Here is a 25761-nt window from a genome sequence, read left to right as displayed (position 1 = left end):
CAGTATGATCACGGCTGATCATCCAACTCAGAACCCTGTACCAGCCTTCCCTCCATACCCCCTGATCCCTTTAGCCACAAGGGCCATATCTAACTCCCTCTTAAATATCACCAATGAACTGGCCTCACACATAAAAGTTGCTGGTGAATGCAGCAGGCCAGGCAGCATCTGTAGGAAGAGGTGCAGTCGACGTTTCAGGCCGAGACCCTTCGTCAGGACTAACTGAAGGAAGAGTGAGTAAGGGATTTGAAAGTGGGAGGGGGAGGGGGAGATCCGAAATGATAGGAGAAGACAGGAGGGGGAGGGATGGAGCCGAGAGCTGGACAGGTGATAGGCAAAAGGGGATACGAGAGGATCATGGGACAGGAGGTCCGGGAAGAAAGACGGGGGGGGGGGACCCAGAGGACGGGCAGAAGGTATATTCAGAGGGACAGAGGGAGAAAAAGGAGAGTGAGAGAAAGAATGTGTGCATAAAAATAAATAACAGATGGGGAACGAGGGGGAGGTGGGGCCTTAGCGGAAGTTAGAGAAGTCGATGTTCATGCCATCAGGTTGGAGGCTACCCAGACGGAATATAAGGTGTTGTTCCTCCAACCTGAGTGTGGCTTCATCTTTACAGTAGAGGAGGCCGTGGATAGACATGTCAGAATGGGAATGGGATGTGGAATTAAAATGTGTGGCCACTGGGAGATCCTGCTTTCTCTGGCGGACAGAGCGTAGATGTTCAGCAAAGCGGTCTCCCAGTCTGTGTTGGGTCTCGCCAATATATAAAAGGCCACATCGGGAGCACCGGACGCAGTACAACACCCCAGTCGACTCACAGGTGAAGTGTTGCCTCACTTGGTAGGACTGTTTGGGGCCCTGAATGGTGGTAAGGGAGGAAGTGTAAGGGCATGTGTAGCACTTGTTCCACTTACACGGATAAGTGCCAGGAGGGAGCTCAGTGGGGAGGGATGGGGGGGACGAATGGACAAGGGATTTGCGTAGGGAGCGATCCTTGTGGAATGCAGAGAGAGGGGGGGAGGGAAAGATGTGCTTACTGGTGGGATCCCGTTGAAGGTGGCGGAAGTTACGGAGAATAATATGTTGGACCCGGAGGGTGGTGGGGTGGTAGGTGAGGACCAGGGGAACCCTATTCCTAGTGGGTTGGCAGGAGGATGGAGTGAGAGCAGATGTACGTGAAATGGGGGAGATGCGTTTAAGAGCAGAGTTGATAGTGGAGGAAGGGAAGCCCCTTTCTTTAAAAAAGGAAGACATCTCCCTCGTCCGAGAATGAAAAGCCTCATCCTGAGAGCAGATGCAGTGGAGACGGAGGAATTGCGAGAAGGGGATGGCGTTTTTGCAAGAGACAGGGTGAGAAGAGGAATAGTCCAGATATGAACTGGCCTCAACTGTTTCCTGTGGCAGAGAATTCCACGGATTCACCACTCTCTGTGTGAAGAAGTTTTTCCTAATCTCAGTCCTAAAAGGCTTCCATGGCAAACGTCTTAAGTCATCACGGACCACTACACCCGATATTCCTACCAAGGATCAGAGGGTGTTCTCGGTGGCCAAAGTGTTGTGGGGAGAAGCATTTCGTTCACTGTGGCCTTCCCAAATGGATACATAGAGATCAGGGACGGGACTTTGAGAGTAGGCTCATACACGGGTTACTGAGCGTGCCTGGAGTCAAGAAGTCGAGGACCATGCCTCATCACCCCTCAGTGTGTGCTCCCCAGCCGAGAGGTTCTAACGGATTTTGCTGGACACTCTCGGGACCCCGGAGATCAGCAAGGATGTCAAGTGGAGTTAACATATTGGGCATCTGGTCCACATTTACAACTGTACACGAAATGAAGCTACTGGCTACTCACCGTATTATTCGATGTTTGGGCGTAAAGAAAGATTGCCTGTATATCTGTTTTGGAGCCAGTGGGAAAGGCATCATCTTAAGTAGGTGTCTGATGTGAGGAAGCAACTGCAAAAAGGCTTATGAATCAGCAGAGGCTTCTCCTCGTCGTGACTATCCCTCGAGGTCGAGGATGATGGTCTTTGTTCTGAAGAAGTGGCCCACAGAGTGAAGACGCCTGTGCGTGTATTTGTTTGACGTGTACTTGATGTTGCACTCCAAGAAGCGCACGATACTTCACAAATCAACCAACTGATTCCAAAGGCATGGAAACCACGGCGATTGGAGCTGGTGGATTTGTTGCAGCCTTCATCCGCCTTCACAGCCGTTGAAGTAACTTCGTCCGCCTGTTCCACCGTTGAGGTCTTGGTTGGATTGTTCTTTGTCAGGGACCTCACCCTCGACCTTACCGCCATGGGTGACCCTACCAGGAGCATAGCTCCAGACGGCATCGCTCTCGGGATCTCAGGACCACACAAGCTTCTCCACCGCGACAAGGTGACAATCCATGGAGGGAGCAGAGGCTTCTGCCACCAAGCAGAATCAAGGAAGGAGGAGACACTATCAGAAGATGAGGTGCCCCCGACTGATGCCTGGAGACAGGAGTTTTAAATCAGGAGGCTTGGGGCTACTCGGGAAGCACAAGTTGGCTGACCGCTGGGCGGCTATGCCTTACGTAGTAGAGACCCAGTTTTCCGGGTGAAGCCAGATGATGGGAATGGGCCCTGCCAAAATTCTCCTTCGGAATCACCTTTTACACCTAGGCCAGGAGGTACGCCGTGACCCAGAGCCTGACATGGACCCTACGCCTACTAGGCAGACTCTGCGCTGAAGTGGGAGAACAGAGAGACTGGGAAGGGACCTAACCGTCGAATGCTGTATGGACTCAGGGGAGCGAGAAAAATGGGGGGTGTGGTATACGTTACCTTAGGCAAACTCACCAGTAATTGATGAAGAGATTCCAGAACCTCCCCAAGCTGACTCAAAGGTATTGGGGGGCAGGGAGAAAAAAAACAGCAGTGGACAGGCAGACTCTGTGGTAGACGATGAAGGGAAACTGAGCTCTAAGTAATTGGGGATGAAGCTGGGTTCAGTCAAGAGGTGGGGAACCCAAGTTGCCGGAAGGCATGAGTAACGGATGGGGGGACGAGGGAAAGACATCCCCCAAGTAGACTGGAAAGATCCCAAGGAGTGTGTGAGGCTGAAGATGGGATAAGGAGGTCTCAGAGCGTCAGGAAATCACCAGAAAGGCCGGTCTATAACACACAGGGGAGCAGAGTGTTGTGTCTATCCCCCTGGTGAGATGTGTCACTACCATTTACAAATGGATTGGAGGAAATGACATCACAAAATTCTTGTGAAAACATGTGTTATTAATGATGGGTTGGTAAATTCTGAAGTCATGAGGTCATTTTAAAACGCAAACAACAGGAATTCTGCAGATGCTGGAAATTCAAGCAACACACATCAAAGTTGCTGGTGAACACAGCAGGCCAGGCAGCATCTCTAGGAAGAGGCACAGTCAACATTTCAGGCCGAGACCCTTCGTCAGGACTAACTGAAGGAAGAGTTAGTAAGATCTCTTGCTAACTCTTCCTTCAGTTAGTCCTGACGAAGGGTCTTGGCCTGAAACGTCGACTGTGCCTCTTCCTAGGGATGCTACCTGGCCTGCTGCGTTCACCAGCAACTTTGATCATGAGGTCATGACAGTTTGTGGTGGGGGAGAAAGAGCGTAATGCCCTGGTTAAGCTTTTACCGCTGTAGGGTATTTCATTTAATGGTTTTCTATAGAGGCAGTGCATTCTGCCAGTAATGTTTGGGTTACTGTTAAAGATAAAGGGGTTGTGATGTTCAGCTTAGGAACGTCGGGTTAGCCAATCAGGCTGGCGAAAACTGGGGGTGGGGGAGAGGTTCTGGAGAAAGTTGGTCGGAGAGGACTCATGACGGACACTGAAGGGGTCGAGGTCCTTCTCAGCGGGAGATGGGGAGAGAAGAGGATCGAGAGAACCGGCGGTAGGATTCACGTACGATTCAATGGAGTCCAAGATGGAAAGTTCTATCAGAGTTCGTGCCACAAGTGCAAGGACACCTCCAGCTTTTGGAAGATCTGAGCTCCAACATAGTGCGCGTTTGACTGTATTAATTATAATAGGCTCTTTTCCACCCCCCCCTCCTTCCTTCTTCTTCGATTAGGCTGACATTCATAAACACACCTTTCTTATAACCACACGCGGTCTGCAACCTGTTATTTCTTGCTGAGGGGTAAGTGGGCTGCAATTTACAGAGTGTTCGCTCAGATTAGGATGCGGATTGCCGCGGGGGGGGGGGCGGGGGGTACAGGACATCCCAGCTCTCCCGGTCTGGTGGGACCTGAGTCGTAACGACCCCAGGCGTACGGAGTTAGAGGAAAAGTGGCTTTCTCACACCGAGTCCAGACGGTAAAGAGCTGTTTCACATTTAATGGTTAAATTAAGTACGCAGTATACAAACAGTAAGGAGATACGTAGAAAACCTACAGCCCGACACAGGCCCTTCGGCCCACAATGCTGTGTCAAACATGTACCTACTTAGAAATTACCCAAGGTTACCCATAGCTCTCTATTTTTCTAGTGAGATATTATACACATACAGACAGACACCAACTATAATTCAGGTTTTTTTTCTCTCTATTGTCATGTATTGCATTGTACGGCAGCTGCCAAGTTAACAAATTTCACCACATATGCCAGTGATATTAAGTTTGATTCCATGATATATTAAATTCTAAAATATAATCGGCACAGACTAGAAGGGCCGAGATGGCCTGTTTCCGTGCTGTAATTGTTATATGGTTAATATATTTTAACCCAACTTTAATAGGTTGTGACTGTTACGATTTTAATATATTAGCAGCTTCTTATGACATGGCGATTCATTAAATTGGAAAAAAAAAGAACCACAGGCCAGAGAAACACTACACGCTGTAAGGTTTCTGATTATCAGGCTGCCCTGTCAGTTGAAACACATGCTTCAAGGACAAGAAACGAACTGCCAGCCATCACGTTTACCTGCTGCAGGCTTTGCCGCGTCAACAAACAGAGCGTGAGTCACTGGCTGACTCACGGTCTTCATCATGAGAGGAAAATTAAAACGCCTCTCTCTCTCTTTCACTCGGTCGGCCAAGTTCGACGCTCTCACACCGCAGTCACTTTGTCCCCGCCAGACACTCACCGTTGCCTCCTGCCCCATCCGCGGTTTCAGCCATTCCTGCACTTGGGCCAAATCCAGATTAACCCCGATCAGGCCCAGCTTTCCGCGGCGCTTGATCAGTTGATCGGGCTTCACCACCAGCCGCTGAAGAGCAAGGGAGAGAGATGTCGGAATCAGTTTATCAAAGTTCAGAAAGTAACATTTGTGATCAAAATACATATAGCCCGAGATTCACTTCCTTGCTCAGCAAGTCTATAGAGTAATAACCGTAACACAATCAATGAAAGACTGCACCAAGGCGTTCATACGGAGTGCAGAAGACAACAAATAGAAAAATTAACGATGAAAATAAATAAATAAACAATAAATATCAAGAACACGAGATGAGGAGTCCTTGAAAGTGAGCCCGTAGGTTGTGGGAACATTTCAATAGTCATACTTTATTGATCCCGGGGGAAACTGGTTTTTGTTACAGTTGCACCATAAATAATAAATAGTAATAGAACCATAAATAGTTAAATAGTAATATGTAAGTTATGCCAGTAAGTTATGAAATAAGTCCAGGACCAGCCTATTGGCTCAGGGTGTCTGACCCTCCAAGGGAGGAGTTGTAAAGTTTGATGGCCACAGGCAGGAATGACTTCCTATGACGCTCTGTGTTGCATCTCGGTGGAATGAGTCTGGCTGAATGTACTCCTGTGCCCAACCAGTACATTATGTAGTGGATGGGAGACATTGTCCAAGATGGCATGCAACTTGGACAGCATCCGCTTTTCAGACACCACCGTCAGAGAGTCCAGTTCCATCCCCACAACATCACTGGCCTTACGAATGACTTTGTTGATTCTTTTGGTGTCTGCTACCCTCAGCCTGCTGCCCCAGCACACAACAGCAAACATGATCGCACTGGCCACCACAGACTCATAGAACATCCTCAGCATCGTCCAGCAGATGTTAAAGGACCTCAGTCTCCTCAGGAAATAGAGACGGCTCTGACCCTTCTTGTAGACAGCCTCAGTGTTCTTTGACCAGTCCAGTTTATTGTCAATTCATATCCCCAGGTATTTGTAATCCTCCACCATGTCCACACTGACCCCCACTGGATGGAAACAGGGGTCACCAGTACCTTAGCTCTCCTCATGTCTACCACCAGCTCCTTAGCCTTTTGCACAATGAAGGGCCAAGTGAGGTTCTCCCCTTTGGTCCAAGAGCCTGATGGTTGAGGGGTAGTCAGCTGACATATAGAACATACAATCAGTATAGTACAGGACCTCAGTCGCACAACATTGTGGCGAACCTTCGACCTTCTCCAAGATCAATCTATCACTTCCCTCCTAACCAATCCCTCCATTTTAATGCCATCCACTTGCCTATCTCTCACCTTACCCGGCTGGAAGCCCAAGAAGAGTTTATCCACCTCTTACTTCAGGTGCTGTTGTGCTGATGCGCCCCGCGCACAACCGTATTGGCTGTGTTTTTACGCGGAACGCTGCTCCCTTTAGCTCAATGGTTCCCAACCAGGAGTCCAAGGACCCCTTTACTTGATATTAGTCCATACCATTAAAAAAAAGTTAGGAACCCTCGCTAGCTGTATACAAGTGGATAGTTGAATAACAATTAATTAAACTTGAAATTAAAATGTCCCCTAACGTATCTGCCTCTATCACCACCCCTGGCAGAGCGTTCTACGCACCCACCACTGTGTAAAAAAAAAACTTTGACATCCACCCCCTCACCCCCCATAACCTTCCTCCAATCACCTCTGTCATGAAATTTGTCGTTTTGAGGCCACAGTATTTGAAGCCGACCACAACAAGATTTCTAATTCAACCCTGGGATCAAGTCCAGCAAATTATGGAACGGAAATTCCTGGAATTTAGGTGGATCGTTTTCCTTGAAAATAATTTACATTTGTGTGGATGCCTTCATTGCCGTGGGGCGTTTAAATATTGCACAGTCAGTTAGTTACTTTCCAGGTGCAACCAAGATCCCACGATGCAACTTTGAAGAGTCATGCTCACTTTCTGCCCCGTTCAAAGATTTTGCGTACACACACACACACACACACACACACACACACACACACACCCCCCCGCCACCCCAGGGGGAGCTCAGCAGGTCAGGCAGCATTCATGGAAGGGAATAAAGAATTGATGTTTCCGGCCGACACCCTTCATCAGAACTGGAAAGGAAGTCAAGCCAAAGCAAATTGCTTATTAAAGTACGTGTACGTCACTGTGTACTACCTCGAGATTCATTTATTTGCAGGCGTTTACAGGAAAATAATGAAATACAACATAATTTATGAAAAACTCGATATAAACAGCGACTGAAAAAACAACCAAAAGGCAAATTGTGCAAACAAAAAAATATTGAGAACATGAGTTGTAGAGAATCCTTCCTTGAAAGTGAGTCTATAGATTCATAAGATCACATAAGTTCAAGAGCCTAATGGTTGTGGGGAGTAGTATCTGTTCCTGAACCTGGTGTGGGTCCTGCGGCTCCTGTATCTCCTTCCTGATGGTTGAGGGGTAATAACTGTTCCTGAACCTGGTGGTGTGGGTCCTGAGGCTCCCGTACCTCCTTCCTGATGGTTGAGGGGTAATAACTGTTCCTGAACCTGGTGGTGTGGGTCCTGAGGCTCCCGTACCTCCTTCCTGATGGTTGAGGGGTAATAACTGTTCCTGAACCTGGTGGTGTGGGTCCTGAGGCTCCCGTACCTCCTTCCTGATGGTTGAGGGGTATTAACTGTTCGTGAACCTGGTGGTGTGGGTCCTGAGGCTCCCGTACCTCCTTCCTGATGGTTGAGGGGTAATAACTGTTCCTGAACCTGGTGGTGTGGGTCCTGAGGCTCCCGTACCTCCTTCCTGATGGTTGAGGGGTAATAACTGTTCCTGAACCTGGTGGTGTGGGTCCTGAGGCTCCCGTACCTCCTTCCTGATGGTTGAGGGGTAATAACTGTTCCTGAACCTGGTGGTGTGGGTCCTGAGGCTCCCGTACCTCCTTCCTGATGATTGAGGGGGTAATAACTGTTCCTGAACCTGGTGGTGTGGGACCTGAGGCTCCCGTACCTCCTTCCTGATGGCAGCTGTGAGAAGAGAGCATGCCCTGGGTGGTGGTGGTGGTAGGGGTCGACGATGGAAGCTGCTTTCTTGCGACAGCACTCCTTGCAAATGTGCTCAATGTTGGGGAGGGCTTTGCCTGCGACAGACTGGGCCCTATCCACCACCTTCTGTAGACTCTTCTGTTCCTGGGCGCTGGAATTTGAAGGTGATGTTCGGTACTGGGCACGGAAGCCAAAGAGGACTTTGAAACTAAAAAAAAAATCACGGTGAGAACTTCAGCTGGATTACTAATTAGCTCCATCTTGTACTCCTGCACAGCCCCCGAACCTAAGTATCCAGTTCCCTATCTCATCAGGATGCTCTCCAACCCTTTCCGACAGAAGGTGATGTATTCTTGTCAGAATCTTGAAGAACTTGACGTTTGGCTATTTAGAATTTAGCTTACATCCTTTAGTTGCCCCTGGAAGAGAACAGTGCTGAGGAACGTAATCTTGAGAAGGTTGGAGCTCCCTAACGATGCACCGATAAAACTGAATTATGCTTTCAGAAGGGACGAGCAGCCCAGCGTTCCTGCCAAATTGTTGGAGCCCAGACTCCATTTAATTACAAAAACACACTCTACTTGGCAGATTAATGTCAGATGACATCACCTACTGTCGAGACTTGAAGAGAATAAATTGAATTAGTGTCAGAACGGTTTTCCAACTAATTGGATTGCTAGCACACAGAAGGAAACCGTCAACCTTCAGAAACTTTTCTTTGCTACAACTTGGCCACTGCAGAGCAGGAGAATGAGGGGGGGAGATTTGGTGGAGGTATGCAACATCACAAGGGGTACCTTTTGTGCCGTGGGTGACCACGGTCTGGACCATGATTGCTCTTGGGAAATATTTCTCCAGAAGTTGTTTGCTATCGCCTTTACGAAATGAGTGACCCCCGCCCAGCCATTGTCATCTTCAGAGATCATCTGCCTAATGCCATCTGCACCGGCAGCTCACACGACCGTCCACCACCTGCTCCCATCCTCTACCTGACCCTGATCGGGGGGCTAAGTAGGTGCTACACCTTGCCCAAGGGTGACCTGCAGGCTAGCGGAGGGAAGGAGAGCCTTACACCTCCTTTGGTAGAGACGTACGATAGGGTAAATGCACGCAGGCTTTTTTTCCCACTGTGGTCAGCCGAAGCGAGGACTCGAAGGCCTAAAGGTGAAACGTTTAAGGGGAACACGACGGGAAACTTATTCCCTCAGAGGGCAGAGCAAGGGTGGAACGAGCTGCCGGAGCAAGTGGTGGGCATGGGTTTGATTTTTGGAGGCGTTTAGACAAGTACACGGATGGCAGGGGGAATGGGATCCAGAGGGATAGGGCTGAGGAAGGGGAAAAACAGAAATAAATCAAAGATAGCGTGCAACAGAGGTGATAGAGAGGACAGGCAGGAGATGAGGCTTAATCACAGCCAGTGGGATGATTTACAGGGCAATAGAAGCGTGGCCCAGTTAAAGCAGAAAGCAACAAATACTGGACTGAGAGTGTTGTATTTAAATGCACGCAGCATAAGAAATTAAATGGACGATCTTGAAATTCAACTACAGGTTGGCAGGTACAATGTTGCGGCCATCTCTGAAACTTGGCTAAAGGACGGCTGCCATTGGGAGCTGAACGTCCAAGGACATACGGTGTATTGGAAAAATACGTTAGTAGGCAGAGGGGGTGGTGTGGTCCTGTGTATAAGAAACACTATTAAACCATTAGAAAGGGATAACATAGGTTCGTAAGGTGTAGAGTCTCTATGGGTTGAGATAAGAAATGGCAAGGGTAAAAGGACCCTAATGGCAGTTGTATACAAGCCTCCAAACAGCAGCCCGGACGTGGATTACAAATTACAGCAGGAGATAGAAAGGGCGTGTCAGAAGGGCAATGTCGTGATAATCGTTGGGGATTTTAACATGAAAGTGGATTGGGAAAACCAGGCCAGTACTGGACCTCAAGAGAGACAATTTGTAGAATGTCTAAGGGATGGCTTTTTAGAACAGCTTGTTGTTGAGCCCACTAGGGGATCGGCTGTGCTAGAATTGGTGTTGTGCAATGATCAAAGGTAATAAGAGAGCTTAAGGTTAAGGAACCCTTAGGGAAGTGATCACAATATGACTGAGTTCACTTTGAAATTTGAGAAGGAGAATCTAAATTCCAATGTGTCAGGATTTCAGTGGAATGAAGGCAATTACAATGGCATGAGAGGGGAACTGGCCAAGGTTGACTGGAAAGGGACACTAGCAGGAAGGACAGCAGAGCAGCAATGGCTGGAGTTTCTGCAAAAAATTGAGGGAAGTGCAAGACAGATATATTCCAAATAAGAAGAAATTTTTTCGAATGGAAGAAGGACACTACCGTGGCTGACAAGTGAAGTCAGAGCCAAAGTAAAAGCAAAAGAGAGGGTATACAAAGAAACCAAAGCTGGTGGGAAGATAGAGGATTGGGAAGCTTTTAAAAACTTGCAGAAGGAAACTAAGATGGTCATTAGGAAGGAAAAGATGAATTGTGAACTGAAGCTGGTGACTAATATCAAAGATAACACTAAAAGCTTTTTTAAAGTATATAAAGGGTAAAAGAGAGTCGAGGGTAGATATAGGACCATTAGAAAATGATGCTGCAAATATTGTAATGAGATGGCAGAGGAACTGAATGCATATTTTGCATCAGTCTTCATAGTGGAAGAGATCTGCAGTATACTGGACATTCAAGAGAGTCAGGGAAAGTGAAGAATGTACAGTGAAAATTACGACTGAGAAGGTGCTCAGGAAGCCTAATGGTCTGAGGGTTCTCCTGGACCTGATGGAATGCACCCTCGGGTTCTGAAGGAAGTAGCTAGAGAGATTGCGGAGGCATTAACAATGATCTTTCAAGAATCGACAAATTCTGGCATTGTACCGGATGACTAGAAAATTGCAAATGTTACTCCACTACTTAAGAAGGGTGGGAGGTAGGAGTAAGGAAACTATAGAATTGTTAGCCTGACAGCAGTGGTTGGAATGGATTGTTAGGGATGAGATTACGGTGTACCTGGAGGCACATGACAAGATAGGACAAAGCCAGCCTGAAAGGAAAATCCTGCCTAACAAACATACTGCAGTTTTTGGAGGAAATTACAAGCAAGGTAGACAAAGGAGATGCAGTAGGTGAGGTGCACTTGGATTTTCAGAAGGCCTTTGACAAGGTGCTACACGTGGGGCTGCTTAGCAAGATAAGAGCCCGTGGAATTACAGGGAACTTAGTAGCATGAGTGGAGCATTGGCTGGTCAGCAGAAAACAGAGTGGGAATAAAGGGATCTTATTCTGGCTGGCTGCCAGTTACCAGTGGAGCTCCACAGCAGTCGGCGTTGGGGCTGCTGTTTTTTACGATGCAAGTCCAAATCATTGACAATGGGATTAATGGATTTGTGGCTAAATTTGCCGATGATACAAAGATAGGTGGAGGAGTGGGTAGTGTTGAGGAAACAGAGAGCCTGCAGAGAGACTTAGATAGTTTAGGGGAATGAGCAAAGAAGTTGCAAATGAAATACAATGTTGGAAAGTGTATGGTCAGGCACTTTGGTGGAAGAAATAAACAGGCAGACTGTTACTGAGATGGGCAGAGAATTCAAAATTGCAGAGATGCAAAGGGACTTGGGAGTCCTTGTGCAGGATACCCTAAAGGTTAACCTCCAGGTTGAGTCGGTTGTGAAGAAGGCGAATGCAATGTGGGCATTCATCTCTAGAGGTTTAGGGTATAAGAGCAGGGATGTGATGTTCAGGCCCTACAAGGCACTCGTGAGACCACACTTGGAGTATTGTGTGCGGTTTTGGGCTCCTTATTTTAGAAAGGATATACTGGCATTGGAGAGGGTTCAGAGAAGATTCACGAGAATGATTCCACAAATGAGAGGGTTACCGTATGAGGAACGTCTGGCAGCTCTTGGGTTGTATTCCCTGGGGTTCAGGAGAATGAGGGGGGGGTATCTCATAGAAACATTCTGAATGTTAAAATGCCTGAACAGATTCGATATGGCAAAGTTATTTCCCATGGGTCTAGGACAAGAGGGCACGACTTCAGGATTGAAGGACGTCCTTTCAGAACAGAGATGCGGAGAAATTACTTTGGTCAGAGGGTGGTAAATCTGTGGAACTTGTTGCCACGAGCAGCTGTGGAGGCCAAGTCATTGGGTGCATTCAAGGCAGAGATAGATAGGTTCTTGATTAGCTTTTTGAAGGGTATGGGGAGAAAGCGGGGGAGTGGGGATGACTGGAAGAATTGGATCAGCCCATGATTGAATGATGGGGCAGACTCGACAGGTCAAATAGCCTACTTCTGCTCCTATATCTTATGGAAGGGGGGGACAGAGGGCCATGTTTCAGCAGCAGCTCAGTGGGACTAGACAGAATAATAGTCCAGCACAGACTAGATGGGCTGAAAGGCCTGTCCCAAAACTGCAGTGCTCTGTGTCTGGGGACACCCTGTTGCCAGCACAATCCAGGATTTAACACAGAAACCACACACCCAGACACCGCTCCAGACTTCAAACCTGCCGTCGCTAGAGCAAAAGGGATGGTGGACGGGAGCAGTTTCACACCCAACAAACGAGTTTTGACACAGATTGCAAAACACCCAATATATCCGCTACAAGCATAAACTCGTTTCGAAATCTGACATACCACAGGTGGTATGTCAGCGAGCACTGTGAGGGTCATGTTTGTTGACTTCTCCAGTGCGATCGACACCATCCAACCTGCTCTGCTGGGGGAGAAGCTGACAGCGATGCAGGTGGATGCTTCCCTGGTATCATGGATTCTTGATTACCTGACTGGCAGACCACAGTACGTGTGCTTGCAACACTGTGTGCCCGACAGTGATCAGCAGCACTGGGGCTCTACAGGGGACTGTCTTGTCTCCCTTTTTCTTCACCATTTACACCTCGGACTTCAACTACTGCACAGAGTCTTGTCATCTTCAGAAGTTTTCTGATGACTCTGCCATAGTTGGATGCATCAGCAAGGGAGATGAGGCTGAGTACAGGGCTACAGTAGGAAACTTTGTCACATGGTGTAAGCAGAATTATCTGCAGCTTAATGTGAAAAAGCCTAAGGAGCTGGTGGTAGACCTGAGGAGAGCTAAGGTACCGGTGATCCCTGTTTCCATTCAGGTGGTCAGTGCGGACATGGTGGAGGATTACAAATACCTGGGGATACGAATTGACAATAAACTGGACTGGTCAAAGAACACTGAGGCTGTCTACAAGAAGGGTCAAAGCCGTCTCTATTTCCTGAGGAGACTGAGGTCCTTTAACATCTGTCGGACGATGCTGAGGATGTTCTACGAGTCTGTGGTGGCCAGTGCTATCATGTTTGCTGTTGTGTGCTGGGGCAGCAGGCTGAGGGTAGCAGACACCAACAGAATCAACAAAGTCATTCGTAAGGCCAGTGATGTTGTGGGGATGGAACTGGACTCTCTGACGGTGGTGTCTGAAAAGAGGATGCTTCCAAGTTGCATGCCATCTTGGACAATGTCTCCCATCCACTACATAATGTACTGGGTGGGCACAGGAGTACATTCAGCCAGAGACTCATTCCACCGAGATGCAGCACAGAGCGTCATAGGAAGTCATTCCTGCCTGTGGCCATCAAACTTTACAACTCCTCCCTTGGAGGGTCAGACACCCTGAGCCAATAGGCTGGTCCTGGACTTATTTCCTGGCATAATTTACATATTATTATTTAATTATTTCTGGTTTTATATTGCGATATCTATACTCTATTCTTGGTTGGTGCAACTGTAACGAAACCCAATTTCCCTCGGGATCAATAAAGTATGACTATGACTATGGTAAAACTGAACAGAATCGGAAGGGCGTCGGCCCGAAACGTCGGCTCCTCATTCCTTTTGCAGATGCTGCCCGACCTGCTGAGTTCCTCATGATGGTTGAGGGGGTAATAACTGTTCCTGAACCTGGTGGTGTGGGACCTGAGGCTCCTGTACCTCCTTCCTGATCATTGAGGGGTAATAACTGTTCCTGAACCTGGTGGTGTGGGTCCTGAGGCTCCTGTACCTCCTTCCTGATGGTTGAGGGGTGATAACTGTTCCTGAATCTGGTGGTGTGGGTCCTGAGGCTCCTGTACCTCCCTCCTGATGGTTGAAGGTTAACAACTGTGTGTGTAACCCCCCTTAAATGCTTTACACGAGCTGTCGATACTAATGACGATGAATTTGTGACAGTCTTATACACATTGTGAAACAATGGTGTGATATAGCCACCAAACCAATGATTTTCACCACTTATCCACAAAAGAATAATAAACCTTAGACCTGACCATACTCCAAGTGATTTTTTTCTTTTAAAAAAAATCCAAAAATTGCCTCCTGCTGTCCATCAACCTGGATTCCCTTTGGAACAGACGAGGAGGGATTTCTTTAGCCAGAGGGTGTTGAATCTGTGGAAATCGTTGTGCTGTGATGGCCAAGCCATTGGGTATATTTAAACTGGCCAGGTTTTGACGCCCATGGACGCCCTCCCACCCCCACCACCGTTAAACTGAGGGGGCCGTGGACCCCCGAAAGAGGAGGTTGGTAGGTTCTTAATTAGTCAGGACGTCCCAGGGAGAAGGCAGGAGAATGGGGTTGAGAGGGATCAGGAGCAACAGAATGGCAGAGAAGACTCGATGGGATTCTGCAGGACTGTTTCTGTATTGTGGGGAGAACCGATAATAGGGAATATGAGGACATTGGATTGTTCTGTTGCCATAGAACACTACAGCACCAAAACTGGCCATTCAGCCCATCGGGTTCTAACAAACTACTAATCCACCTTGTTCCATTGGCTTGCAGCCAGACCACTGCCCTCCATAGCAACCCCCCCCCCATTCACGTGCCTATCCAAATTTCTCTTAAACGTTGAAATCCACCACCTTTGCTGGCAGCTCGTCCCGCACTCTCACCACCCTCTGAGTGAACAAGTCCCCCACCGACCCGAAACGTTTCACCTTTTACCCTTAACCCATGACCTCTTGTCACACCCAACCTCTGTGGGGAAAAACGCCTGTTTGCCTTTACCCTGTCTACCTCATTGCTATCATCAGGGAGGAGGTACGGGAGCCTGAAGGCACACACTCAACGATTCAGGAACAGCTTCTTCCCCTCTGCCATCAGGGAGGAGGTACAGGAGCCTGAAGACACACACTCAACGATTCAGGAACAGCTTCTTCCCCTCTGCCGTCAGGGAGGAGATACAGGAGCCTGAAGACACACACTCAACGATTCAGGAACAGCTCCTTCCCCTCTGCCATCAGGGAGGAGGTACAGGAGCCTGAAGACACACACTCAACGATTCAGGAACAGCTCCTTCCCCTCTGCATCAGAATTCTGAATGGACACTGAACCCAGGAACTAATTTCTTGATTAAGGGTCTCAGCCTGAAACATCGAGCGTTTATTCCTCACCACAGACGCTGCCTGACCTGCTGAGTTCCTGCAGCCATGTGTGGGTGCTAGTTTGAACAATATGATTGGTGCCCGTTTACTGGACCCTGCACCATCCACACAAACACAACTGCTCAGCTTCAGTGCCAACTCTCACCTCGTTCTGCAGCCACGGATGCTCTTGGACCAGGAGGTTCCAGTCCGTTTCCGGTCGCACTCTGGCATACTTGAACCTGTTCTGGATGGCGGCCTTCGTGCAGATGAACTTGTAAAGGAATTCTTTACCAGTCTGCTCCGATATGGCTTTGGCTGACATGACTGGTTACTGCAGAGTAAGAAGAAAAAAAAAAGAACAGGAGAAAATTTAAAACGTCGCACTTCAACTCACGGTATGCCCAAAGAGATCGCTCGCTCGTGGTCTGCCATGGGCGATCACAGTGACCATGATTGGTCTTGGTAAATTTTTTTCTACAGAAGCATTCTTCTGGGCAGTGACTTTACAAAATGGGTGATTCCCCCCCCCAGCCATTATCAATACTCTTCAGAGATTGTCTGCCTGGCATCACCAGGACTTGTGATCTGCACCGGCCGCTCGAACGCCCATCCACCACCTGCCCCCATGGTTTCACGTGACCCTGATCCGGGGGGGGGGGGTGCTAAGGGGGTGCTACACCTCACCCAAGAATAGCGGAGGGCAGGAGCGCCTCACACCTCCTATGGTAGAGTCGTCACCTCCACTCCGCCACTTGAAGGAGATAGAACTATCCTAAAAACGTGACCTCAGCCCAAATCGAACACAGTACCAGTTAAAAAAAAATTATATATATGTATGTGTGTGTGTGTATACATATACATACATATATACATACACACACACATACACATACACACACACCTACATACACACATATATGTGTGTGTGTATATATATATATATATATGTATGTGTGTGTGTGTATGTATATATATATATACACACACACCGACATACACACATGTGTGTGTATATGTGTGTATATATATATATACACATACACACACCTACATACACACATATGTGTGTGTATATGTGTGTGTATATATATATATATATATATATATACACACACACACCTACATACACACATATGTGTGTATATGTGTGTATATATATACACATACACACACCTACATACACACATATGTGTGTGTATATGTGTGTGTGTATATATATATATATATATACACACACACACCTACATACACACATATGTGTGTGTGTGTGTATATATATATATTATATATAATGTATATGTGTATGTATATGTATATCTAATTAGCCCATTACTGCCGCAGCTACCAGTGCACAGTGAAAAGGCTTGTCGTGCAAACCGACCAAACAGAACAAGGGTGAAACAAAACAAAAATGCAGATTAAAGTGTGTAAAAAAAAAACTACCAGACAGGAGAAAGAACCTGCAGCCCAGGTAAACGGTGAAATGCGAGGTCCTAACCCGAGAGGCTTGCAAGATTCGGGGAGGCACCGGTAGAGTGGACAGGGAGTAGAGTTATAGTCATAGTCACACTTTATCGATCCCGAGGGAAATCGGTTTTCGTTCAAGTTGCACCAATAGACTATAAATAACTATTTATGGTTCTACATTGCTAAAGAGCAATATGTAAATTACACCAGTAAATTGTGAAATAAGTCCAGGACCAGCCTATTGGCTCAGGGTGTCTGACCCTCCAAGGGAGGAGTTGTGAAGTTTGATGGCCACAGGCAGGAATGATTTCCTATGACGCTCTGTGTTGCATCTCGGTATCCCCCAGGGTTGAAATACTTCATACCAGAGAGGGCATAGAGTGAAGGTGAGGGGTTGGGGGAGGGGGGGGGGAAGAGAGAAGATTCAAAGGGAATGGGAAAGGCAAGTTTTTTTTTTAAATATATGTAGTGAGAGTGAGGGTGCATGGAATGCACTGCCTGGAACGGAGGTACAGACAGATGCATTACAGGCTTTTTAAAGAGACGTTTACACAGGCACGTGGATGTGAGGAAGATGGAGGCACGTGGATGCTGTGGGTAGGAGGGACTCGTGTCTGGGTGCCTTCGATTTGCTTTTCAGCTAGATCAGCACAACGCTGTGGGCCGAGCTGCCCGCTCCGGTGCTGTGCTCCTCTACAGCGAAGCAGGCGTGGGGTGGGGTGGGGTGGGTCGACCTCATCACAGAAGGACAGCCCGACCGAAGCTGCCCTGGAGGGCGGTGGTCGGCGCTCTCCGGATTTCCCCACCCGCTGGCCCCCCGGGAGAGGCTACCGACGGAATCTCCTCCGGGAACCTGGAGCTGGCAAACTTGTCGACGCAGGCAGCAGAGCGCGCGCACACTGCAAATGCCCCCCACCGCCCGCCCCGCTGTCTGAAGTCAATGAACAACTCAAGCTCTTTTTCTGTTTCGTTGACACGGAGGGGGAAGATCGTCGTCAAGACTCCGCAGCCCCCCCCCCACCCCCATGCTCTCCATCTGCCTGCCGTACCCCGGCTCACCACAGCGGCCTCACCTCTAAACTGCTCCCCTGAAGACCTACTCATCCTGATAAATACACAACCACCCCTCAATTACGTTGAGAGAATTCCTGGTGGTCAAACACTTCAATTCGCATTCCGACACGTCGGTCCGTGGCCTCCCCTTGTGCCGGGGGGGCGGGGGGCACCCTCAGGGTGGAGGAGCAACAACTCATATTCCGTCTGCGTAGCATAAACATCGATTTCTCCTTCCGGTAAAAAAAATTCCCCTCCCCCCTTCCCCCACCTTCTTATTCTGGCTTCCTTCCAGTCCCGAAGAAGGGAGAACTTCGACTGTTGACTCTTTTCCACAGATGCTGCCTGACCTGCTGAGTTCCTCCAGCATTTTGCCTGTGTTGTTTAAGAGACTTCAGGGTATAAATAATATTTCTAGAAAACCAGTTGACTTGCAGGTTGAGACGACCGTAACGAAGGAAAATGTTAGCACTCATTCCACGAGAATCACGCCAGGATTGAAAGGGTTAACCTATAGAGACTGTTTGATGGCTCTAGGCCTGTACTCATTGGAGTTTAGAATAATAGAGGGGGAGAATCTCATTGAGACCTATCGAATATTAAAAGGCCCAGATAGAGTGGATATAGAGAGGGTGTTTCCTATAGTGGGGGAGTCTAGGACCAGAGGACACAGATAGAGTGGATGTGGAGAGGATGTTTCCTATAGTGGGGGAGTCTAGGACCAGAGGACACAGACAGAGTGGATGTGGAGAGGATGTTTCCTATAGTGGGGGAGTCTAGGACCAGAGGACACAGATAGAGTGGATGTGGAGAGGATGTTTCCTATAGTGGGGGAGTCTAGGACCAGAGGACACAGATAGAGTGGATGTGGAGAGGATGTTTCCTATAGTGGGGGAGTCTAGGACCAGAGGACACAGATAGAGTGGATGTGGAGAGGATGTTTCCTATAGTGGGGGGAGTCTAGGACCAGAGGGCACAGATAGAGTGGATGCGGAGAGGATGTTTTCTGTAGTGGGGGAGTCCAGGACCAGAGGACACAGAGTGGATGAGTTGAGGATGTTTGCTGTAGGACACAACCTCAGAATGAAAGAACGCCCCTTTAGAACAGAGATGAGGAAGAATTTCTTCAGTCAGAGAGTGGTGAATCTGTAGAATTCATTGCCACAGTTGGCTGTGGAGGCCAAGGCATTGGGTGTATTTATACGAGGAGAAGGCAGAAGAACAGGGTTGAGACAGAGAGATAATAAATCAGCCATGATAGAATGGCGTCATTCTGCTCCCATGTCCGATGAACTCTGCTAAACAATCAACGGTTGACTTTTAATAACAAATGTAGGCTGGAATACCCACACAAATTGCTGGAGGAACTCGGTGGGTCAGGCAACATCTACGGAAATGAGTAAACAGTCGATGTTTTGGACCGAAACTCTTCTTCAGGACTGTGTTTCTTCCAACGCAAGAACCTTGAGACCTGCACAAGTTTCCTCCAGAGGTTATCTGCACAATTCGACGTATTTTACATCCGCATTTGGAACAAGAGAAAACACAATCTGCTGCGATTCACTGAGTGCATTTCCTTGTAGATATATTTTAGAGCTGGGAGTGTGCTGTGGGAGCTCTGATTATCTCTTATCAGCCAAGGGTTCAATCCCTTTCCAGCTGGTTTGCACTTACTCGCTCTGCCGCTCTGTTTAACATTTGCGTCATCGTCTGGTATGGCGGGGGGTGGGAAGGGAGGGGGCTACTGCACAGGATCGAAATAAGCTGCAGAGAGTTGTAAAGTCAGTCAGCTCCATCATAGGCACCAGCCTCCATCATATCCAGGACACTTTCAGGGAGCGATGCCTCAAAATCGAGGCGTCCATCATTAAGGACCCCCTTGCCCTCATTCACCCCGGCCGTGCCCTCTTCTCATCACTACCATCAGGGAGGAGGTACAGGAGCCTGAAGACACACACTCAACGATTCAGGAACAGCTTCTTCCCCTCTGCCATCAGGGAGGAGGTACAGGAGCCTGAAGACACACACACAACAATTCAGGAACAGCTTCTTCCCCTCTGCCATCAGGGAGGAGGTACAGGAGCCTGAAGACACACACTGAATGATTCAGGAACAGCTTCTTCCCCTCTGCCGTCCGATTTCTGAATGGACATTGAACCCATGAACACCACCTCACTGCTTTTTTTTATTAAATTCTATTTTTGCACCACACACACACACATACGAAGAAGGAAAACTCTGATTTTAAACCTCTGCTGCCTTGCGACCAGACCCACCCACGGGAAAGGCTTCGGGAGTAAACCCCGAGGAAGAAATCCGGAGCCGGGGACCCTAAGGCAGTTCGATGTTGTTTACAACTTCACTCTGGCAGCCTCTGTGACGACACTGGTGCCAAGCTGTATTGGCGTTTGCCCTTCCCTTAGACTACGTCAGTGACGTGGGGGGGGGGGGAAGAACCCATTGCACGGGCAACAGCCCGTTCTTCAAATCTTCCCACCCGGGCTTGCGTCCCAGAGACAAGACAGTCCACCAGAGGCGCAAACCCATGATCCCCCAAGATCGATGGCTGCCTATTAGTATATAGATGCTTACCGTAATTAACAGTTTTTTCCCCTCTATTACTATGTATGCATTGTACTGTGCTACCACAGATCACAGGGGTCGCTCCACCACCCATCCAGGACATTTATCAGAAAAGGCCTCAGTATTATCAGCGATCCCACCCATCCATCCAGCATCCGCTTTGACTTTCTACCATCAGGCAGGAGACTTCGATGCATAAAAACAGGAACGGCCAGGATGGGAAACAGCTTCGTCCCCCAGGCCATTGGGCTTCTGAACTCCCTGCCACCAGTTAATCTGTTCTGTACCCTACAATGTTTAATTTATGGACTTTACCTTGTTTACCCAAGCGTGATTCATCTGTAGGTTTTGTCCTTACTTTGCCCAAGTTATTCTGTGTTACACCCTGGTCAGGAGAAGCGTTTGACGGTACACATGCATATAGTTTAAAAGTTATGCGACAAAGACAAATGTCAGGACATACGCCGGAGGTATTAAACCTGATTCTGATTGATTTATCAATTGAGTTTTTAAAAAAAAGACACGCATTTGCCCTTGCCATTCACCGAAGCATCGATTCCAGCTCCAACCACACTTGTCTTTAATTCTTGTAGAGAAAAGGCACAGCAGACATTTGGCAAGGAAAGAGTACTGCCCTGCCAAGTCGGCCGAAAGCCTGTGGAAGTGATGGTAATGACCCTGCGTTCCCAATTCCTCACTCATCCATTAAATTTTGGTTTTAAAGACACATGCAGTGGCCACTTTAGTTGGTACAACTGCTCGTTAATGCAAATCAGAAATCAGATTTTAATATCACCAGCACATGTCCCAACGAGGGGTCTCAGCCTGAAACATCCAGGACAATGCAGTACATGATACAGAAAAAAAATTGAATTACTCATAAATACATATAAAAAATAAACAGTTAAATGAAATAAACAGTGACGTAGTTTACACGGGTTCAATGTCCATTCAGAAATCGGATGGCGGAGCGGAAGAAGCTGTTCCTGAATCGTTGAGTGTGTGTCTTCAGGCTCCTGTACCTCCTCCCTGATGGCAGAGGGGAAGAAGCTGTTCCTGAATCGTTGAGTGTGTGTCTTCAGGCTCCTGTACCTCCTCCCTGATGGCAGAGGGGAAGAAGCTGTTCCTGAATCGTTGAGTGTGTGTCTTCAGGCTCCTGTACCTCCTCCCTGATGGCAAAGGGGAAGAAGCTGTTCCTGAATCGTTGAGTGTGTGTCTTCAGGCTCCTGTACCTCCTCCCTGATGGCAGAGGGGAAGAAGCTGTTCCTGAATCGTTGAGTGTGTGTCTTCAGGCTCCTGTACCTCTTCCCTGACGGTAGCAATGAAAAGAAGGCACGTCCTAGGTGATATGGGGGAGGGGGGGGGGGTTCTTATTGAAGCCTATCGAACGTTGAAAGATCGCGATAGAGTGGATGTGGAGAGGATGTTTCCTATAGTGGGGGAGTCCAGGACCAGAGGACACAGATAGAGTGGATGTGGAGAGGATGTTTCCTATAGTGGGGGAGTCTAGGACCAAAGGGCACAGATAGAGTGGATGTGGAGAGGATGTTTCCTATAGTGGGGGAGTCTAGGACCAGAGGACACAAATAGAGTGGATGTGGAGAGGATGTTTCCTATAGTGGGGGAGTCTAGGACCAAAGGGCACAGATAGAGTGGATGTGGAGAGGATGTTTCCTATAGTGGGGGAGTCTAGGACCAAAGGGCACAGATAGAGTGGATGTGGAGAGGATGTTTCCTATAGTGGGCGAGTCTAGGACCAGAGGACACAGATAGAGTGGATGTGGAGAGGATGTTTCCTATAGTGGGGGAGTCTAGGACCAGAGGACACAGATAGAGTGGATGTGGAGAGGATGTTTCCTATAGTGGGGGAGTCTAGGACCAAAGGACACAGATAGAGTGGTTGTGGAGAGGATGTTTCCCATGGTGGGGGAGTCTAGGACCAGAGGACACAGATAGAGTGGATTTGGAGAGGATGTTTCCTATAGTGGGGGAGTCTAGGGCCAGACGACACAGATAAAGTGGATGTGGAGAGGATGTTTCCTATCGTGGGGGAGTCTAGGACCAGAGGGCGCAGATAGAGTGGATGTGGAGAGGATGTTTCCTATAGTGGGGGAGTCCAGGACCAGAGGACACAGATAGAGTGGATGTGGAGAGGATGTTTCCTATAGTGGGGGAGTCTAGGACCAAAGGGCACAGATAGAGTGGATGTGGAGAGGATGTTTCCTATAGTGGGGGAGTCTAGGACCAGAGGACACAAATAGAGTGGATGTGGAGAGGATGTTTCCTATAGTGGGGGAGTCTAGGACCAAAGGGCACAGATAGAGTGGATGTGGAGAGGATGTTTCCTATAGTGGGGGAGTCTAGGACCAAAGGGCACAGATAGAGTGGATGTGGAGAGGATGTTTCCTATAGTGGGCGAGTCTAGGACCAGAGGACACAGATAGAGTGGATGTGGAGAGGATGTTTCCTATAGTGGGGGAGTCTAGGACCAGAGGGCACAGATAGAGTGGATGTGGAGAGGATGTTTCCTATAGTGGGGGAGTCTAGGACCAGAGGGCACAGATAGAGTGGATGTGGAGAGGATGTTTCCTATAGTGGGGGAGTCTAGGACCAAAGGACACAGATAGAGTGGTTGTGGAGAGGATGTTTCCCATGGTGGGGGAGTCTAGGACCAGAGGACACAGATAGAGTGGATTTGGAGAGGATGTTTCCTATAGTGGGGGAGTCTAGGGCCAGACGACACAGATAAAGTGGATGTGGAGAGGATGTTTCCTATCGTGGGGGAGTCTAGGACCAGAGGGCGCAGATAGAGTGGATGTGGAGAGGATGTTTCCTATAGTGGGGGAGTCTAGGACCAAAGGGCACAGATAGAGTGGATGTGGAGAGGATGTTTCCTATAGTGGGGGAGTCTAGGACCAGAGGACACAAATAGAGTGGATGTGGAGAGGATGTTTCCTATAGTGGGGGAGTCTAGGACCAAAGGGCACAGATAGAGTGGATGTGGAGAGGATGTTTCCTATAGTGGGGGAGTCTAGGACCAAAGGGCACAGATAGAGTGGATGTGGAGAGGATGTTTCCTATAGTGGGCGAGTCTAGGACCAGAGGACACAGATAGAGTGGATGTGGAGAGGATGTTTCCTATAGTGGGGGAGTCTAGGACCAAAGGACACAGATAGAGTGGATGTGGAGAGGATGTTTCCTATAGTGGGGCAGTCTAGGACCAGAGGACACAGTGGATGTGGAGAGGATGATTCCTATGTTGGGGGAGTCTAGAAGCAGAGGGCACCAGCTTGGAATAGAGGAACATCCACCTAGAACAGAGATGAAGAGGAATTTCTTTAGCCATAGGGTAAGTGAATCTGTGGAATTCATTGCCACGGACGGCTGTGGAGGCCAAGTCGTTAGGTTGATCGATTATGAGAACACTCAGTCCTCTTTTATTGTCATTTAGAAACGCACACATGCATTAAGAAATGATACAATGTTCCTCCACAGTGATATCACAGAAAACAGGAGAGAGGATAGGTTCTTGATTAGGGATACGGGGAGAAGGCAGGAGCATGGGGCTGAGAGACAAGTGGATCAGCCATGGAGCAGACTCGATGGGCGAAATGGCCCAAATTCTGCTCCTATATCTCATGGTCTAACGGACGTGGCCAAGAGGTTCAGCTGTTCAGACCAAACGTCAGAATGGGGAGGAGAAGTATCTGATCTAAGTGACTTTGACCGCAGAATGATTGTTGGTGCCAGACAGGGATGGTCTGAGCATCTCAGAAACTGATCTCCTGGGATCTTCAAACACAACAGGCTCTATAGTTTACAGAGAATGGTGTCAGAAACAAAAGAAACTTCTAGTGATTGTGGCAGTTCTGTGGGTGAAGACTTGTAATGAGAGAAGTTGGAGAAGGGCCAGACCGGTTCAAGCCAGACGGGAAGGCGACAGTAACTCAAATAACCAGCCGTTACAACAGCGGTGTGCAGAAGAGCGTCTCTGAACGCACAACACGTGGACGGGCCACCGCAGCAGACCACGACACCGGGTTCTACTCCTGCACCTAATAAAGTGGCCACTGAGACAGGTACCGGTCTGCAAGGATTTCAGAACCGAGATCAGGTTTAACAACACTGATATACGTCATGAAACGTGGTGTCTTGCAGCAGCTGCACAGTGCAACACACAAAATATACTATTAGACAGTAAGGAGCAGAATTAGGCCAATCGGCCCATCGAGTCTGCTCCACCACTCCATTGCAGCCGATTTACTATCCCTCTCAACCCCCAATCTCCTGCCTTCTCCCCGTAACCTTGGACGCCCTAATTAATCTAGATCCTATCAACCTCAGCTTTAAATACACCCAATGACTTGGCCTCCACAGCCTCCCGTGGGAATGAATTCCAGAGATTCACCACCCTCTGGCTAACTCATCTCCGTTCTATTCTGAGGGAGAAATATATCGCGCAGGAGTTGAGTGGGCGAAGAGGTCCCGACCCTCCAAGTAGACCATTGCCTTTGTCAGAGCTGGGGAGCAGCCAATACCTGCCAAAAGAACATCTGCAGGCATTCTGACCTCTGCAAGGGACTGGCAGCTGTTGGTGGACCTCGAAGGGCAGTTGAAGTTCCCCAACCATATCACAGCCACCACCCTGCGACCAGACATTGTCCTAGTGTCTGAGTCTACTAAGCAAGTGGTGCTGCTGGAGCTGACAGTCCCATGGAAAGACAGCTTGGAAGATGCCTTTGAAAGGAAGCTCTCCAAGTACGCAGGACTGGTCAGCAACTGTCAGCAGGCTGGATGGAGAGCGAGGTGTCTCCCAGTGGAGGTTGGTTGTAGGGGATTCATAGCCGTTCTTTAGTTAGAGCCTTCAGCATTTCGGGCATCGAGGGAGAGAGGAAGAGGAGAGCCATCCGCAGTACCACCGATGCGGCAGAGAGGGCCTCAAGATGGCTGTGGCTCAAAAGAGGGGAGCCATGGAGTCATAAGTAGCTAGCCATCTGGACACAAGCTGGGGTCTGATCAGCCCCGGCTGGGTCACCTGGAGGAGGGTGTATGATGTTGAAAGACCCGAAACACCCGA

General features: G+C 48.5%; 1 protein-coding gene across 1 annotated transcript in view; it reads right to left on the bottom strand.

Annotated features, from left to right (window-relative positions):
* Positions 1 to 25761, bottom strand: part of aclya (ATP citrate lyase a) — a 204334-nt gene that overhangs the window by 152017 nt on the left and 26556 nt on the right. The window contains exons 2-3 of the mRNA XM_063038010.1: positions 15745 to 15912; positions 5099 to 5221 (exon numbers count right to left, since the gene is read on the bottom strand). Of these exons, the coding sequence (XP_062894080.1) occupies positions 5099 to 5221; positions 15745 to 15903 (282 nt within the window). The 5' untranslated portion in view covers positions 15904 to 15912. The remainder of the gene's footprint in view (positions 1 to 5098; positions 5222 to 15744; positions 15913 to 25761) is intronic.

Source organism: Mobula hypostoma, chromosome X1 (assembly GCF_963921235.1).
Source record: "Mobula hypostoma chromosome X1, sMobHyp1.1, whole genome shotgun sequence".
In the NCBI taxonomy this organism is placed as follows: Eukaryota; Metazoa; Chordata; class Chondrichthyes; order Myliobatiformes; family Myliobatidae; genus Mobula; species Mobula hypostoma.
Note: the sequence above shows the minus strand (reverse complement) of the source record. Positions and strands in the feature narration are given on the sequence as shown.